We start from the raw sequence: 15,792 nt of genomic DNA, 5'->3' as shown, positions 1-15,792 counted from the left end.
AGAATGGCCACTGTAGCAGGAAGAAATAGATGCCCTGGGTTGCTCTTCAGGAACTCTACCCTTTCATTCTTGTTGGCTCCTCTACCTCCGTACGCGCTTTATGCTCTGCTTTCTGACTTTTGACGGGCAATACATGCATAGGATCGCTGAATCGCACGCGTTGCCGTCGATGAATGCTTTATGAGGCACTGTCGCGCATCATTGGGGACATGTGCGTCCGCTTGGGGGTGCCGCTCACTCTTCGTTGCATCTCTCTGCTGCTGGATAATGTCATTAATGAGGACGTATTAGAGGCGGCTTGCCAGCGCATGATTGAGGAGGGCAAGCTGATTCAGGTTGACAAGGATTCTTACACAACGCGCAACATGCGCTTTGCGTGTCGCGTCAACCTCCTGATCAGTCGTGAGTACCAGCGATTGGGAATGACGCTCCTTCACACAGACGGGGACTCGGCGGTGCGGTATATACCCGCCGGCGCAGAGCACCGCTTCTTGGAAGTGAAGCCTTCTTCCATTGGTGCTCATGCTGGCCTTGGCCTTTTCCTGCGTTCAACCCGGCGCGTGCCGCAAGGCTGCATCCTCTGCGAGTACCGTGGGCGCATCCTCACCTCTGCAGCCAGCAGCGTGACGAAGGGACTGTACGTGGTGCGAGTGCGCTCCAGCGGCACGTTTATCGACGGAGTTACAACTACCGGCGAGCACCTTTCACTCGCTACCTTCATCAATGACCATGGCCCTCTGAGGGCGAATGCACAGCTAATGGAATACGACTCCCACTCAGGTCGTGTGTTCATTGTTGCGATCCGCGACATTGCTCCTGCTGAGGAGATCTTCGTCTTGTATGGCGCCACGTACTGGGGCTTCTCGTCCTACGAGGAACTCAAGCAGCACTTGAGGCCGCCGTCTACGCCCGCCGCCAAGGCCGCGACGGCACTGAGTCAGGTGTCCAAGTGCCGAAAGTGTGGCGAGACCGTGCCGTGGCGGGCTGTGCGGCTCCACAGCGACGTCTGCGGCGACCCGCTCACGTCGATGTTGCTGCTAAACCTTGACTGTCTTCCGCGAAGCGAGTACACGGTTGTCTGCACGGCTGGCCGCATCCTCGCCGGCGAGCGTGTGCGTGCTTTTCACAAAGCAACGTCACTCGTGAGCCTGTCAGACCCGCAGACGTTGGCACACACCTTCGAGGACATTGTACAGGACCTGGAGTTTTGCTTCCCCGCTGAGGCCGAAGGAGAGGGCTCGTCGTAGAATTCGAGTGACACGAAGGCGAGGGGCAAAAAGAAAAGCGGCGACTGCACAGCCCCATCCTTGTGCATACTTGTGCCAGAAAGGTGAGTACAGTGTACGCATGAGTGATGTTCGATAGAAAATCGAGGGCAGATTGGGGGTTGGTAGGTTGACACGGCGTTCTCCCTGTTCTCTCCCTTTTTACAGTTGTGAAGACGAGCACTCGATTCAGGCCGTTGCTGAGGCTCCGCTGAGTCCACATGTCGATGCGGCGTTTGTGCTTTTGTCCCCGCCTGACAGAAAAAAACGCGTGTCAAGTAGCCTCTGGAGGCAGGCTGAAATCACGTAGGGGCAGCTGTGCAGAGGTTCTATGTGAGTGACCTCTACGTGTGCTGCTCCGTTTCCTCCTAGCGCCCTCACTCCTACCGCGCCGTATGCAAGCCCTTCGTTCTAGTAAAAGGTGCTGGTGCGTTTCTTGCGTTGATGAGGCACACAAGAGGTGAGGCGGAGCATGACGTGCTGGCCCCTCTTGATCTCCCGACCTTTTCCTTTCTATTTTCCACTGTTTCTCATTTTAGCCGTGTTGTTGTTGTTGTTCGTGCCCGCCTCTCTCTGCACGAGTGCTTCGTCTTCGTTAGCTCTTGGCTGTCGTCTCAACGGCAGTCGCTGCCTCCCCCTTCATCCACCGCCATCAACACTGCAGCAGCACGTGGTTTGCTTTTTTTTTTTCGACTCCAGAGGGAGACGGGGTGGCTGCTTTTACAATGCTGGGAACTCACTTCCTGCTCAATTTGGTGACGACTAAGCAGGCCGCCGCCGCTGCGCAACAGCTCATGGGCAATCCGAAGAATTACAGCGCTGCTTTGCTGCGAACAGTCCTCTTTTCTCCAGAACGTATTCAAGTGCGCTCAGAGGGAACGCTCGTGTTTCCGTGGGAGGCAAAACGTGGCAGTCAGAACGGCATCAAGTCTGTTCATGGCGGGGCCCTGTCCAGCTTGGCGGACGCCTTCACAAAGATTCACGCCCAGGCGTATCTACCGCAGGCGTGTGTAGAATCGGTGAGCTTCGAAATCAGCTTCCTTTCCGCCGTGTTCGAGGACAAGAAGTGCAACTGTATGACGCGTCTCGTGCGCCTGGAGGACACGATCGTCTTCACAGATTTTTTGTTCGAAGGCGAAGGCAGCGACGAGGTGTACGCTCGCGGTACCCACGTTCTGACAGCGAATCCGCGTATCGGAAACTGAGCTAGAGTAGCCGCCATTACACATGCGAAACGTGCGGCCGTCTCTTCCAGGGTGCGCTTTCGTGGGGTGCGTGCGTACTCACGCATTTTCTGCTAGCGCGTCGGCTTCTTTCTTGAGTGCGTATGTTTGTTTACGACACATTTGCGAATTGTATCGCTGGGATTTCCTCGCCAATATCTCCAAAGTCTGAGCATTAAGAGCACTGCATCAGAGGCCACGGTGATGTAGAACGATTCGGTTGCCGAAGTGTCAAGAGAACCTCATTCGCGTCACCCGGGGAGAAAGTGAGCGGCCTACTCGTGTGCGTTAGGGTGGACGAATGATCCCTGCGTCTCATGTCGCAAGCATATTTCGTCAGTATGCGTCTAAGTGAGACGCTTTGGTGTCCGCCCATGCCGCGTGCCCTCGCTGCATGTCTTTCGTTTTGTTTGCCGCCTTTTGCGTCCGTACTCATGGCCGTTCACTGTTGACGTGTGTCAGTGTCGTCCATTGTGTGGCCCGTTGCATGTGTGGTCAACAGCCACCTCCTCTTTCTTCGCTAATCTGGAACTCTTTTCGTGTCTTGCCAGTCTTGTCGTCTTCCTCTCACTCTCTCTTCTCTCTCCACATTTGGACTCCTGCAAGGTGTGGAGGTGCATTACTCTCCGCCTGGTCCTTTTCTTTTACCACATTCACCATGGAAGACGTCGAGCTTAGCGAGCTTGTCAAGCGGTTCCAGTCGCTGCAGCGAGTGCAGGTGTCGAACCAAATTACGGAGCGCAACGCGGTCGAGATTGTCAATGCGTTAATTCAGAAAAAACTCATCGATCTCCTCTTCACCACAGACGCCAAGGAGTACCTCACCTGGGATGAGCTGAAATGCGAGATCATGGACGAGGTGCTAGCCAACGGCGGGCGGCTGAACGTCGTTGACTTACCAGGACTGCTCAACGTACACACCTTCCAAGTAGAGCGTGTTCTGCCTAGTGTGTTGGCGGAGAACCCCGCCCTCACACTCGAAGGTGGTGAACTCATGACAGACGGGTATCTGGACTCAGTAGTGTTGGCTGCCGGGGACCTTCTGAAGGAGCAGGGCTCGCTCGCCATATCGAAGTTTGCCTCCGTGAACCAGCTGAGCTCCCTCTTTGCGAAGAGTTTACTCAGCAAGGCAATGGATCGGGGTCGTATTGACACCCTCATGCAAGACGGGTCGCTCTACACGAAGCAGTTTGTAAATCGACAGCGTATGATTGTGCGTGCCGGGCTGCTGGCGGCGGAGGAGCCGGTTCGGCTGGATGCCTTCTACAGGCGCAACAAGCTCTTCGCACCGCTGCTGAGCCATGTCGTCACTGAAGTCCGCCAGGAGCTTCCTGGCAGCTTTGATGGATTTAGCACCTATATTCCACTCGTGTACGAGGCAAAGCGCACGGCAGAGGTGGAGAACTTGTATGCGTCGAACGGCTATGTTGAGTACGCCCAGTTGCAGCGGCAGGGGATTAGCAACCCTCGCCAGTACCTGACTGAGCGCTATAACCCACCTGATGCGGCAGCGACTGAGCAGGCTGCGGGCACTACAGGGCCATCGAGCGCCTCAGCGCCGGCTAAGCAGCGAAAGGGTCGAAAGAAAGGGCAAGGGAGCAGGGTAACTGCTGTTGCCAGAGAGGCAGCAGTGCAGGTGACAGTGCGAGCCTGCGCCGAGCACCCCTTGTGTGGGTACCCGCTTTCTAACGGGTTCGTGTCGGATCGCTACCTCAGCAATCTCCCTGCCTTACAAGCCCTGGTGGACCGAGAGACCCTCGCCGTCGACGTTGCCGAGCAGCTTCCACTGTTTGTGGAGGTGGAGAGGGACTGGCCATTGCTAGAGGAGCGTCTGTGCGAGCTGTACCCCGGGCTGGAGAGCGCCACGCTCATCGCCAACACTATACTGCTATCCGCGGCAGCCGAAGAGGCGATCAAGGCAGCCCTTCCACCCGCCGTGGCAAACGCCAGAAAGTCGAGAGTGCTTGTGAGCACTGTGGTGTCGGACACGATCGCGTCTGTGCTGAAGCTGTCGCACGATCGGTATAGTGAGGTTCTCCGGGAGCTGGTGGATATGTGGGGGGAGGTGGTGGCGGCGCTGGAGCAGCAACTGGCGCTGTCGGCTGCCAATAATGTGGCCGCAGAGTTGAAGCAGCTCAGAAGCGACTTGCAGGAGCAGCTCGCCACGCGCTGGATTCACCTCTGGGTCACCGCAAAAGGGTTGGAGTGGGCTCTGGCCCAGCTGGATGAATCGACGTCTTCGGTCATTGCTCGGCACGTCATGTCTACAGAGGCGTATGAGATGGCGAGGCAGGTCATCCGCAACGAGAGTCTTGACACTCAGGAGTGGAGCGAGAAGGTTGCAGCGGCGCTCGAGCAGGTGAGTCAGCCAGCCCAGCTAATGAAGGCTTTGGTACCTTTTTCGGAGAGTCGTCGCAACACCCTTATACCTCTGCTGGACGCCGTCAAAGGCAGATCGGTTGGGGTGTTCCTCGATACCCTACGCGAGATGAGCGGCTCAGGCGTCGTTGCTGTTGCGTCATTTCACTCGCCGAACAAGAAGGCGGAGCGGGATGCGTATGCGAAAATCAAGGAGTCTGTAGCCCAAGAGGTGGCGGCGGCGTCCGTGTCAAAGAAGGATCCTGCTGCCAACGGCAAATTGCTCTCTTTACTCTGCACGCTGCTCGTACACCAGCGCTTTCGGTGCCACGTCGAGGTTCCTGGCAAGGCGGTCGCTGGCGTTGTGGGTCGCCTAAAATCAGAGGCGGAAGTACCGTCCACTTTGGAGAGAGCTAAGGATGTGGTGATGACTGCCTTGCAACACGGCACCGTCGATGAGGCAGGGGCGGCGACGCTCGAAGAGCTCCGCACCGCTATATTGACGCTCAGTTGATGACGGTGGCGAGGAGCAGCCAGAAAAGGATCAAAGCTTCCGCCTCCTCTCTTCCTCTCGCCATCTCTGTCACTTTCATTAGGTGCCGGTCGATCTCTGATGCATTATCTTTTGAGTGTGTGTGTGTGTGTGCTTTGTGCTTTCCAAGCTGCTGATGAGCGGCGAGCCGGATCGCAATGACTTTAATTTCAAATTGCTCCTCTTGAAAGGACCAGGTCCCTTGTTTGGAGCCACGTCACAGACGCGCTGATGCGCCGCGACACATCTGTGTATATGTTGAGGTTGCTCGTGGGTATCCATAAAGGGAGGGGATACTGCCCTCGCTTACTGTACTTTGATTTCTTTCATCCTCATCTTCCTCTCTCGCTTTCGCTTTCCTTTTCCGCACCCCTTCTCTGCCACGTCTGCTGTTGTTCGACACGTTTCTCCTCCCCGAGGCGCTATGAATCTCCCTTTTTCGTGCGCGATGCACGATATGTTCTTCCCGCCTCCCCCCCACCCCGAACGGAGGCTGCTGAGTGTCATGGGCGGACGCGGGTGTACGGCACGCAAAGCGTGATGCTTGTGCAGCGGTGCCCGTCTTCTTAACATGTCTTCTCCACTCGTCATTGATCGTGACACTAAGGGGCACAAGGCGAGAGAAAGAGAAATGCCACGAACAACTTCAGCGAGGCATTAGCCACCGCTGTTGCTTTATTTTTTCCTAGGGTGTGTGTGTGTGGGACAGTAGCATTGCTCTCCACACCCTCGGGTATTGCTGCTGGCACTGCCAGCTTTGGCAGGCACCTCTGTTCGAGAATCGTGTCTTCCTCTCCCTTGCCTGTCTCTTTTTTTCGCTTGTGTGACTCCATATCACCAAAGGACGCTGTGATGTGGAAGAGGGCGATCGCTGCGCGCCTCACGCACCCACCATTTGCTTTGGTCTTTTTTGATCTTTTTTTTCCTCACCACCAGGCACTATTGAGGGTGCATGCTGCGCTGCTGCGGCTGCCGATGGAGCGTGTGGTCGAGTCACCTCTCCACGAAGCGCACCGTGGTTGAGGCGTACGAGCAGCTTACGCGCAAAGGTGTCATAGTGGCCGACGCCCGCCAGCGCCACATGTTAGAGGCCTGCACACCCCTCCTCCAGTATATTCACCAATGCTACGCCGACGAGGCTGTCGGCAAGATATCACCGTACACCCGGGCATGCGTGCCACCACACGGTGAAGGGGGCTACTGGGCACAGGTGTGGCGCTTGCTGCAGAATTCTATCCGGGCGACCCTTGCTAAGCAGGTGCGGCGGGCATTTCCCGACTCCGGCATCTGCACACTGGACCTCTTGGAGGCTGAGAACATTGGTGTGGTGGAGAAACGTGGGCTGTACCTGTGGGGTGACGTGGGAATAGGGAAAACGATGACACTGGACCTCTTTGACCTCTGCAGCACCCCGTATGCAAAGCGCCGCTCCCACCTACACTCCTTCATGACTGAACTAGAGGACCGTCTCTTTCGCGCAGAGTTGGCGTTGACGCAGCGGCGCCGGTCAGCCGTCTCACCGAAAGAGAAGGAGGAGCTGCGTGCCATCCGTCCCATCAACCTGGTTGTGCAAGAGGTGTTGCACGAGACGCCTATCCTGTGTTTTGACGAGTTTCAAACGTTTGATGTGGCCCACGCCGCGCTACTGGCCGCCTTCTTCACTGAGGCGTTCCGTCAGGGACTCTTCCTAATCACGACGAGCAACCGCCCCCCAGAGGATCTGTGCCGCACTTCGGCTTCCTTCAATGCCTTCCTTCCCGTACTGCGGCAGCACTGCCGTGTCCTGCACTGCGCCAATATCCGTGACTACCGCGTGAAGAGGGCGGCGGAGCGGCACCACGAGCAGATCTTTTTGCACCCGAACACGAAGGCGAACGTGGAGCGGCTGCTGCGGCGTGTCGAGCACGCTTTGGGGACACGTGGCGCTGACTCTGTATGGGTCAGGGAGGACACCCTGTGGCATCACGGCCGCAGCGTGGTGATTCCGCTGCGATGTGGCGGGTGTGCCGTGTTTGATTTCACCGACATCTGCGGTGCGCGAGAAGGGCTCTCCTCTGCTGACATCCAACTCGTTGCGCTGCAGTTCCACACCATCATTGTCACAAACGTACCACATATGGGCAATATGAGCACTAACGCATCGCACCAGTTCATTCTGCTGGTCGATGAAATGTACCAGAGCAATGTGAAGTTGCTTTTCACTTCTCTTGTGCCGTGGAACCATCTCATGGACCCCACCTACACCACAAGCAACGTGCGAGGCCTGGTAGACGACGACTCTTGTGGCGGCGGCGGAACAACCGATTCCGCAGGCGGTAGCCTTGAGGCCGCGGTTTACAGCGAGGGCGAGGATGAACGGAGCGGGTACACGGCTCACTACAACTTTAGGAACGAGGAGGAGGTCGTGAGCTTTGCGCGCATTCGCAGCCGCCTCAACGAAATGGGCACTGCATCGTACCTCCTGCGTGACCACCGCCACTATGTCGTCACCGATTTTGATTTCTCTGCTTTGCTCAATCCAGACATACAACGGAAGGTGTGCAAATGAGGCCCCCAGCTTTTTACACCAGCCCGTTGCGTCGTTTTCACTGTGTCGTCGTCTATCTCCTTTTGTATATTTCTTGGCGTGACTCCACGCGCTTGACGAAAGAAGCCCGGGCGCACGAAAGAAAGAGCAAGCGGACGTTCAGCAAGAGATGCCACGTGAGTGGGTAGGCCACCGATTGATGGTCTTTTATTGGTACGCCACCTCTTGCTCTCTTTCCTATCTCCTTCGTGTGTGGTGTACTTGACGATCTAGCCCCTTTCCGCACCCCCCTCCACCCTCGTACCAGTTAGGACTACCTCCGGCCCCCCTTCCCCCTCACGTCTAGAGGGAATCAGACAGGTATGGTGAGAGAGATGTTGATACTCGCTAGTGTGTGTGCCTTGGCGTCTTTCATATGCTGCCAGATGGACCGTCTGTAGTTTGATATTCCCCTTCGAGGCTCTTAGTTGGCTATCGTGGTGTGAACGGCCTCCACGCCGCTCGCCACCATGGTGTACCTTCCCAATCCCCTCCCACTCCTTTCATCTGTTTTGTGGCGTTGTTGTTGTGCTTGCTGTGCTTGTTGTGTAGTGGAGGAGGCTCGAATGGAGTTCCGCAGCGGCCGCAGCGTCTCAGTCGCACGGGCACGACCTCTTCGCCTCTTTTTGTCTCTCTCCTTTCTTGTGGGGCGCTGCCAGGTATTCTAAGCATGGCGGGCGTGGGCAGGCATGGAGTTCCCTCGTGGACTTACAAGCCGGACTACTACGCTATGTCGCTGACTGGCACCGGGATGGAAGTCCTCACAGATAGCGTCAAAGGCAAAGGGCTGTATGCCACACGCGACTTCTCCGCACACAGCACTGTTCACGAAGAGACAGCGCTCTGCTGCTCGCAAAACATGGACGATCTTAAGAAAGGGGTGCCGGTGTGCACATTTTGTTTACGGTCGCTGGAGACGCCGCGAACGCAATTGGCGCGCAGCTCTCGACGCAAAAAGGCAGTACTGGCCCTGCCCTACCCAGAGCTGCAAATGCCGCTGGACCCGGTGCCCTGCTTGTGGAAGGAGCAGGGCTGCCGAGATCAGTTTTGCTCTGCCCGCTGCCGTGAATCCGCTCTGAAGAAGTTCCACTGGGTGTGCTGTGCCGCCCACATGAAGGCGTCCCAACGCCGAGCCTACACCAAGTTCATGCGCTATGACTGGGTGCAAGGTGGGGTGGACTACAGCGATACCGCAATCCTGGGACTGCGCATCGTCGCGCAGACACTGTGCGCGCATCGGTTACACCGAGTCTCACTCGAGTGCGCCTTTGAGCCGTACGCACAGCTCATCTGCTCTCCCATCACCTCCTTCTTCTTCACATACTTACTGATGGATGACATTCCAACAGGGGAATCAAGCAGAGCCGCCGTTGCAGCGCACGCAGCCACCTTTGCGACTCGCAAGCACGACCCGATGTTGGTTCCTGGAGTGAGGGCTGCATACGCGCGGGAGTTGCGGGATAAGGCGACCTTCTGCGCCGAAAGCCTCGAGCTTCTACAGAACGTGTTTGACATGGACCCCGAGGAGCGTGCCTTTGTTCACGCGCAACGGTGGTCGGTGCTCATGGGGGCGGTGCTGCTCAATGGGCAGGAGCGGTCGCCGCCATCTCCTTATGAGATGCACCGGGAACTCGTCAGCTGCCTGCCAGATGGTGAAAGAGCTATGAGCGCGTTTGAGCAGACAGTTTTCCAGACTCACATCGCAACGGATGTGAGCGACCTGTTGCGCAGCTGTCGTGGACAGGGCATCTACGAAGTGGGGTGCCTCTTCAATCACTCGTGTGATCCAAACCTCAGCGTACAGTACTCCTCCCTGAACGATGAAACCCTGACTGTCGTGGCGCTGCGGGATGTCAAGGCGGGCGAGGAGCTCACTATCAGCTACATCGACTCAAGTTTGCCGTTCGCGGTGCGGCAACAGCAACTGTTGGATCACTACCTATTTGAGTGTAGGTGCCCTCGTTGTGTTGCTGAGGGCACGACTGATGCGAATATGTGAGTGAAAGCTGGGAAGGGGATGAGAGGAGTTGATGCTTGCGCGCCTCACCGTGGAGCTCTTTTTTTCTTTCATTGCAATCCCCTCTTTCCGTTCTTCTGCGACCTCGGATGGCGTGTGGAGCACCGCGCAGTTCATCGCTGAGGGTGGGCAGCTTCGGACAGCGTCCCTCAAGACGCGGATGCAGGGGTGTGTGCCCTGCGGTTGGTCACTTGTGCGGTGCTGAGGCATGAGGGGCTGGGGTGTTGGATGATGCGTGACGGGTCATTCGCGTTCTCACCAGTGGTACCCTTGCGCGTCTGGCGTCTCGCTGATGTAGGCAGCGGCGCGCATAATGGTGCCACCACGCGGGATGCAGGTGTGTGAGTGGAGATGTCTGAGTTCAGACATGGGTGCTCCTCGTGCGATGATTGGGATGTTTCTTCGACTGATGGCTGAGCATTAGGAGGTCCGTCTGCCGGCCGTAGCGTCTCTTGCTTTTTTTTCTTCGCTCAGCTGCACGGGCGCCGGCGTCGGCACGTAACTCATCAGGTGAAAATTGCCACTTCACACTTCTTTAGCTCTCTGGTCTTCGTGGCACGTGGTCGTTGAGTGACGTCGCGCCTTCCGGAAAGCGACTTAGTGGCGCTGCTTCAAGGCGTCCCTCTCTCCGTGTACCTCTTCTTTCTTCCTCTGTGCTTTCGGATCTGTTGCGGCATTAACATCATGTGGGATGTGCTCTGGGTGAGCGATGCATCGCTGTTCGCCGCACTCTCCTGATGCCCATGAGGATGGTGCATCCTGCTGCACCTCCGATTCCTGCTTATACACTCAACCGTTCTCTCCTCTTTTCTCTTTGGGCTTTGTGTTTTTTATTTTGCTTTGTTGAACGTGCGTGTGTGTGGTCGCGTCTGCATGACGCGCCACTACACACCCCTGGAGCACATCGACACAACTTCATTCATGAACGCGCTAACACACTCGCATGCGCACGCTCTGCACCACTCACATGGTCTCATGCCTTGTGGCTACACATATTGACTGGCTTGCATGCCGCTAACTTCAGCGATTCGTCTTTATCCTGGTGCTTTTGTTTCTTCCCTGTGCCCTTTAGTTCTCTCTATTTTGTCAAACCCTGTGCTTATCTCACGCTATTTTACTCTCTTCGCCCTTTTTTGATTGTGTCTTGTTCTTCTCCTGCAGAGCACTCCGGTTTCACTTCGATCTCCGCGTTGTTGTTTTGTTTCGAAGAAGACGCCGTCGTATGTGTGTGTGTGTGTGTGTGTGTGGGTGTGGTGTACCTCCACCGTGATGCGTCGCATCTCTCTCTCCTTCTTCGACTGACCGCTTTCTTCCCCCCTTCTGTACTCACCGCCTCTCTCTGCACGCGGGTACGCGCGATCGACGTCTGCGCGAGTGCATTTTCTTTTTTGTTCTGCGACAGTCACACACCTGCACTGGAGCGGAGCTTTCTAGTCAGCCGTTTCTCCGTGCCGTTTGCTTTTTGGCACGTTTGTATTTATTTCGCCTCTCTCGCTCCCTGCGGTTCTCTCGCAAACTCCCGTACAGCCTATCCACCCCTCCCTCGCTGCGTGCGCAAATTGTGACTCCACAAGCAGGGAGACATTCTCAAGGGAATTTCTTCTCGGACTACACCGCCCGAAGACGTGAAGGCTTTTCTAGGAAGAAAAGGAGAACGCACAGCCACCAGACGACAAAAAAAAAGAGACACTAAAAGCATAACTGCAGCCTTTCAATTACCGAGTTGAGCCTCAACACCGACGCCTGCACCTATACGTCCACACGCGCACAAAAGGAAAAAAACAGAACTGCTGGTGCCAATTCACTGCTTTGATTGATGTGGGTGTTTAGGGGGGGGGGGTATAGCACACTTGCACTGATTGACGCCCCCTCCTTTTTCAAAGTACTACAGGACTCTTCATTTTCACCATCGGTCACTTTTGTTAGTCTCTTTCTCTCTCATCCTTGACTTGATCTTCTTTCTTTGTTGCTTCTCTCTTTTCTGTGTCTTCGGACTCAAATTGTTTCCTGTGCTTTTTTCTTTTGTGCTCTCGTCGTTTCAGCTGGTCGTCGCTCTCAAGTTTTCGATCAGCACTACCTCAGCGACTGTCTCCGTTGCTTGTACGAGCTCCGTTGAAGTCGACCTCTCCTTTCACCCCTCCTCCTGCCTTTAGCTGTCTTCTCTCTTCGTGCTGTTCTTTTCCTCGCTTTTCTTTCTTCGCCTATCTTTGCCTGTTGTGCTGAGCCTCAACATCGCCTTTTTCTTCTTGCAAGACTTCTCTCTCCCCCACCCTCCAATAGCCCCCGAGACACACCCACCCACACACACACACACAAAGTGCCGAAAGGTAGTCGCCGTCGCCAAAGACACTTTTTTTGTATTTGTGTTGTGTCTGCGCTTCTTTTCTCACCCCTCTGCTGTGCGCACGCGTGGTCTTTTTCCTTTTCTTCTTCGTGTTGTTTTGTTTTGTTTCTCATTTCATCTTTTCTGTTTTGCTGCTTTTTTTGAGTTTTTCTTTTTCTTTCCATTCTACTTTCGCTCGTTGTGTGTTCCTTCGCTTCGTTGGTGTTTTCAGGCCACTCGTTTCTCCCCCTTCTACGCCTTTCATTGACTTCCCCCCTCCTCCTCTCTCGGCCTTCGCTTTCTTTTCGATCTTTTTGTTTTTTCTTTTTTGCACTCCTGTCTTTTTTATTCAGATCTCTTCCCCCCCTTTTTTCTTTGTTTTCCCTCTCTGAGGAGGGAAACTACTCCTCTTTCGTTTACTCGTTCTGAATCCGCTTGTTTCTTTTTTTTGTTCTCATCTCCGTACTCGTTCTCTTGTCTGGTCATCCGTGGAGTCAAGAAGTCTGCGCAGTTTCTCTTCCCTCCTCTGGAAAACAAAGGAACGTGAACTGCGCGCAGCGTTCGCGTGCGAGTCTTCTTTCGCTTTAAATTCTCCCTGTGTGCGTTCATCTTCAGAGTGTATCTTCTTTGATTCCCGCCTTAGCTCTACTCCTCACCCACCGTAAACGACCACGAACAAAGCGACTTGTATGTTTGCCATTACGTGAGCACAGAGCGCTTCCCAACCCCCTCCCCTATCGCCTTTGCGTAGTGCACTATTACGAGTGCTCGGCAGACTCACTCACACTCTCAGAAGAGGAGAACGAGAACACGCGCACGGTATCAATCACGGCAACGAAGAAAGGAAACGATCTCTGGGTGCGCTTGAGGTCCTTTTTTGTTAGCTTTCGTAGCCCTAGTAGTAGTACAGACGTTCAGCACCGGAGAATAGGGAAACGGGGAGCGCTCTTTTTTTCTGTTTCTTTGCGTTTTCCTTTGAACTCACTCACTCGTTTTTCTTTGCTACCATTTTGATGCGTTTCACACATACGTCCGGCAAACGTGAACATCCCTTCTGTATGCCAAGCCAGCGCAGACGTGGTGCCAGCTTTCGGGGAGTCTACTGCCCCGATGCATTCTCAGTGTGCCTGGAGGACTCCGTGACGGAGACGGCGGAGGTGTTTCGTCGCTCTCCATCCATCACGGCGAGGGGAGAGTACCTTGTCCCGGCGAAGCCGTCAGAGATTAAGAATCGCCTAACTGTGGTGCTCGACCTTGACGAAACACTCATCTACGCGCGTCAAGGACCTCTCTACGTACGTCCTGGCATGGAAACACTGATGCGCTTCCTCGCCGACTACTGCGAGACAATCGTGTGGACCTCCAGCAAGCACCGCTACGCAGACGCTGTCGTGGCGCAGATTGACACGTGCGGCGCCGTCTGCCACACAGTGTACCGACACCGCCGATGGTTCAACGGCACATCGGCAACCAAGGAATTGCGCTTGCTCGGGCGAGACTTGGAGACGACGATCATAGTGGAGAACACCCCGGACTGCTGCCGCGGCTACGAGAGGAACGCTGTGCTCGTTGAGGACTACGAGGGTGGAGAGCTGGCAGATCACACGCTGCACATACTGCTAGCTCTGCTGCGGGATCTCGTCGAGCGCCATGAAAAAGAGGGGATTACTGTGCCCGAATACATCGCCACGACGCCACGCCTTTCGCAACAGAACGTCTTGACGGATAAGGGCACTGCGATGCAGGCGTACTGCCTGCGCGGCGTCGAGGACGAGTGTGCCGTGCCACACTCGACGGTATCCAAATACCTGTCTCCAAGCTGCGACAACTTGGCCAGCGCCGTCCCCCGCCCTGCACAGCAGCAGCCACGCATGCGACCGGGGGGTTCACTGGGCACCAGGCGCCAGCATGCCCGCCTGCAGCGAATTGTGTACTAGAAGGACCCCGAGCTTCATGGCTGCCAGCCACTCACGCATACATCCAAAAAGGGAGCAAAGAAGTACTCACTGCAGGCAGTCATACTTGTCCCTTTTGTGTGTCTGTCCTTGAGGGTGCGGCCTGCTACTGCAGCAGCTCTTTGTTTACCCCACAACGCTTTTTCAGGCCTTCCTCTCTCTCTCTCTTTTTCACACTACGATCGCCGTCGCTGAGCTCCCTTTCTCGCCGTCTCCTCATCGCTGACTTTTTTCCTCGAAGTCCAGAAGTCGCTCTACGCGCCGTTTTATTAGGTGTAGATTTTGCATGATGCCCCTCCCCCTTTCGCTTTTTCCTCTCCATTTGTGTCTTCCTGTTCTCGTTTTAGCGTCTTTCTTTTGTCTCTCCACTTGAGCCCCCACTTCCCCGCGCCTCTATCTCCCACGATTAGCGAAGAGCGTTGTTCTCGTTGTGTTTTCCGTCCTTCTTGGCATGAGCCAACAACACGAAATCGTAGTGTATTTGGCTTTGTTTTCCTCTCGAGGTGCGTCGCTGTTTCCCACAAGGACGCCCTTGCGGCTACTCCATCGTTTTGCTCCCTTGTCGGGTGCAGTATCTCAGTAACAGAGACATAGTTGGCGGATTCACCGAAGCAGCGTGCTAAGTGGCTTTGTCGGGAGGATTTCCGGCCTTGAGGTAAGGCGGTTTTTGTTTGCTGGCTTGTTTTGTGGGTGCAGAGAAAATGGCGATGCACTGAAAAAAAAAACGACACTTCTAACCTTCACGCTCCTCCCTTCAGTTTTCTTTTGGCTTCCCCTTTTTCTCTGCGAGACTCTGCTCTTGGCATGCCCTGCCGCTCTTCTGTGCGTGCCTCTGTGTGGAGGGGGGGGGTACCGTAGTCGGGTGATGCGCCCGTTCACAACTTTATTGTGACATAACGCAGCCTTGGGGTAACAGGAACCCGCAGAAAAGCAAAAAATGGGCCACAGTTAAAACTGGCCAAAGCAATGGGGAAGAGCGAAACAAACAAAAATTCTGGTGCTTAACAGCTCACTGCACTTTGTCTTGTTCTCTAACAATTTCGGGGGCGGGAAGACTTGACGTGTTCGATGTGCCTGCGATTGTTGCGGAGAGTTGACATTGCCTTCCACATTTCTTCAAGACATTTTGTTCTTTGCTCTCTCTTTCTCTCTTTTGCTTCCAATGGAAGAGACGACTCGGTGGGAGTGCATGTGCGTTCCTTGTGGACATCAAAACAGAGGTGTGCTCAGTGTAGAGAGGAAAACGATCCAGCGGGGTGTACTGACTTCTTGGTGAGCGCTGCACAGCTTATGCCAGTACACCCATGCACGTCTTCCTCTCCCTTCCTTCTTCAGGTTTTCAGTATTCACTTTGGTTTTACGTTAGTGGCGAACGGGCATGCAAGCGGAGTGTGCCAGAACAGGAAAAACGGTGCTTCTTTTTTTTTTCTTTCTTGCGCGTGTTGATGTTGTCCTCATCTCTTTCTTTCGTCTCTTTTCCCTCTTTGTACGCGCGTATGCTCGTTCGTTTTAGTGGGCGTTGTACGAGATGTGTCGCGTGGCGCATGTGGGCC

The 15,792-nt window shown here is 55.1% G+C and overlaps 6 protein-coding genes across 6 annotated transcripts, besides 1 other annotated feature; all 6 read left to right on the top strand.

The window, feature by feature from the left end:
- Nucleotides 1-13: part of a repeat region that runs on past the window's edge.
- Nucleotides 14-209: 196 nt separating this feature from the next.
- On the top strand, nucleotides 210-1,247 carry LPMP_357010 (hypothetical protein; the record flags this gene model as incomplete). The annotated part of the gene is made up of 1 exon (XM_010705327.1): nucleotides 210-1,247. The coding sequence occupies one exon, from the start codon at nucleotides 210-212 to the stop codon at nucleotides 1,245-1,247; it is 1,038 nt and encodes a 345-aa protein (XP_010703629.1).
- Nucleotides 1,248-1,990: 743 nt separating this feature from the next.
- LPMP_357000 (hypothetical protein) lies at nucleotides 1,991-2,470 on the top strand (the record flags this gene model as incomplete). The annotated part of the gene is made up of 1 exon (XM_010705326.1): nucleotides 1,991-2,470. The coding sequence occupies one exon, from the start codon at nucleotides 1,991-1,993 to the stop codon at nucleotides 2,468-2,470; it is 480 nt and encodes a 159-aa protein (XP_010703628.1).
- Nucleotides 2,471-3,146: 676 nt separating this feature from the next.
- On the top strand, nucleotides 3,147-5,360 carry LPMP_356990 (hypothetical protein; the record flags this gene model as incomplete). Its single annotated transcript, XM_010705325.1, has 1 exon — nucleotides 3,147-5,360. The coding sequence occupies one exon, from the start codon at nucleotides 3,147-3,149 to the stop codon at nucleotides 5,358-5,360; it is 2,214 nt and encodes a 737-aa protein (XP_010703627.1).
- A 970-nt stretch (nucleotides 5,361-6,330) lies between these two features.
- LPMP_356980 (ATPase, putative) lies at nucleotides 6,331-7,926 on the top strand (the record flags this gene model as incomplete). Its single annotated transcript, XM_010705324.1, has 1 exon — nucleotides 6,331-7,926. One exon carries the CDS (start codon nucleotides 6,331-6,333, stop codon nucleotides 7,924-7,926), a length of 1,596 nt encoding a protein of 531 aa, XP_010703626.1.
- Nucleotides 7,927-8,614: 688 nt separating this feature from the next.
- Nucleotides 8,615-9,943, top strand: LPMP_356970 (hypothetical protein; the record flags this gene model as incomplete). The annotated part of the gene is made up of 1 exon (XM_010705323.1): nucleotides 8,615-9,943. One exon carries the CDS (start codon nucleotides 8,615-8,617, stop codon nucleotides 9,941-9,943), a length of 1,329 nt encoding a protein of 442 aa, XP_010703625.1.
- Nucleotides 9,944-13,342: 3,399 nt separating this feature from the next.
- Nucleotides 13,343-14,221, top strand: LPMP_356960 (nuclear lim interactor-interacting factor, putative; the record flags this gene model as incomplete). Its single annotated transcript, XM_010705322.1, has 1 exon — nucleotides 13,343-14,221. The coding sequence occupies one exon, from the start codon at nucleotides 13,343-13,345 to the stop codon at nucleotides 14,219-14,221; it is 879 nt and encodes a 292-aa protein (XP_010703624.1).
- Nucleotides 14,222-15,792: the final 1,571 nt, after the last annotated feature.

Source organism: Leishmania panamensis (assembly GCF_000755165.1).
Source record: "Leishmania panamensis strain MHOM/PA/94/PSC-1 chromosome 35 sequence".
Lineage (NCBI taxonomy): Eukaryota > Euglenozoa > Kinetoplastea > Trypanosomatida > Trypanosomatidae > Leishmania > Leishmania panamensis.
This window is presented reverse-complemented; position numbering and strand designations above follow the sequence as displayed.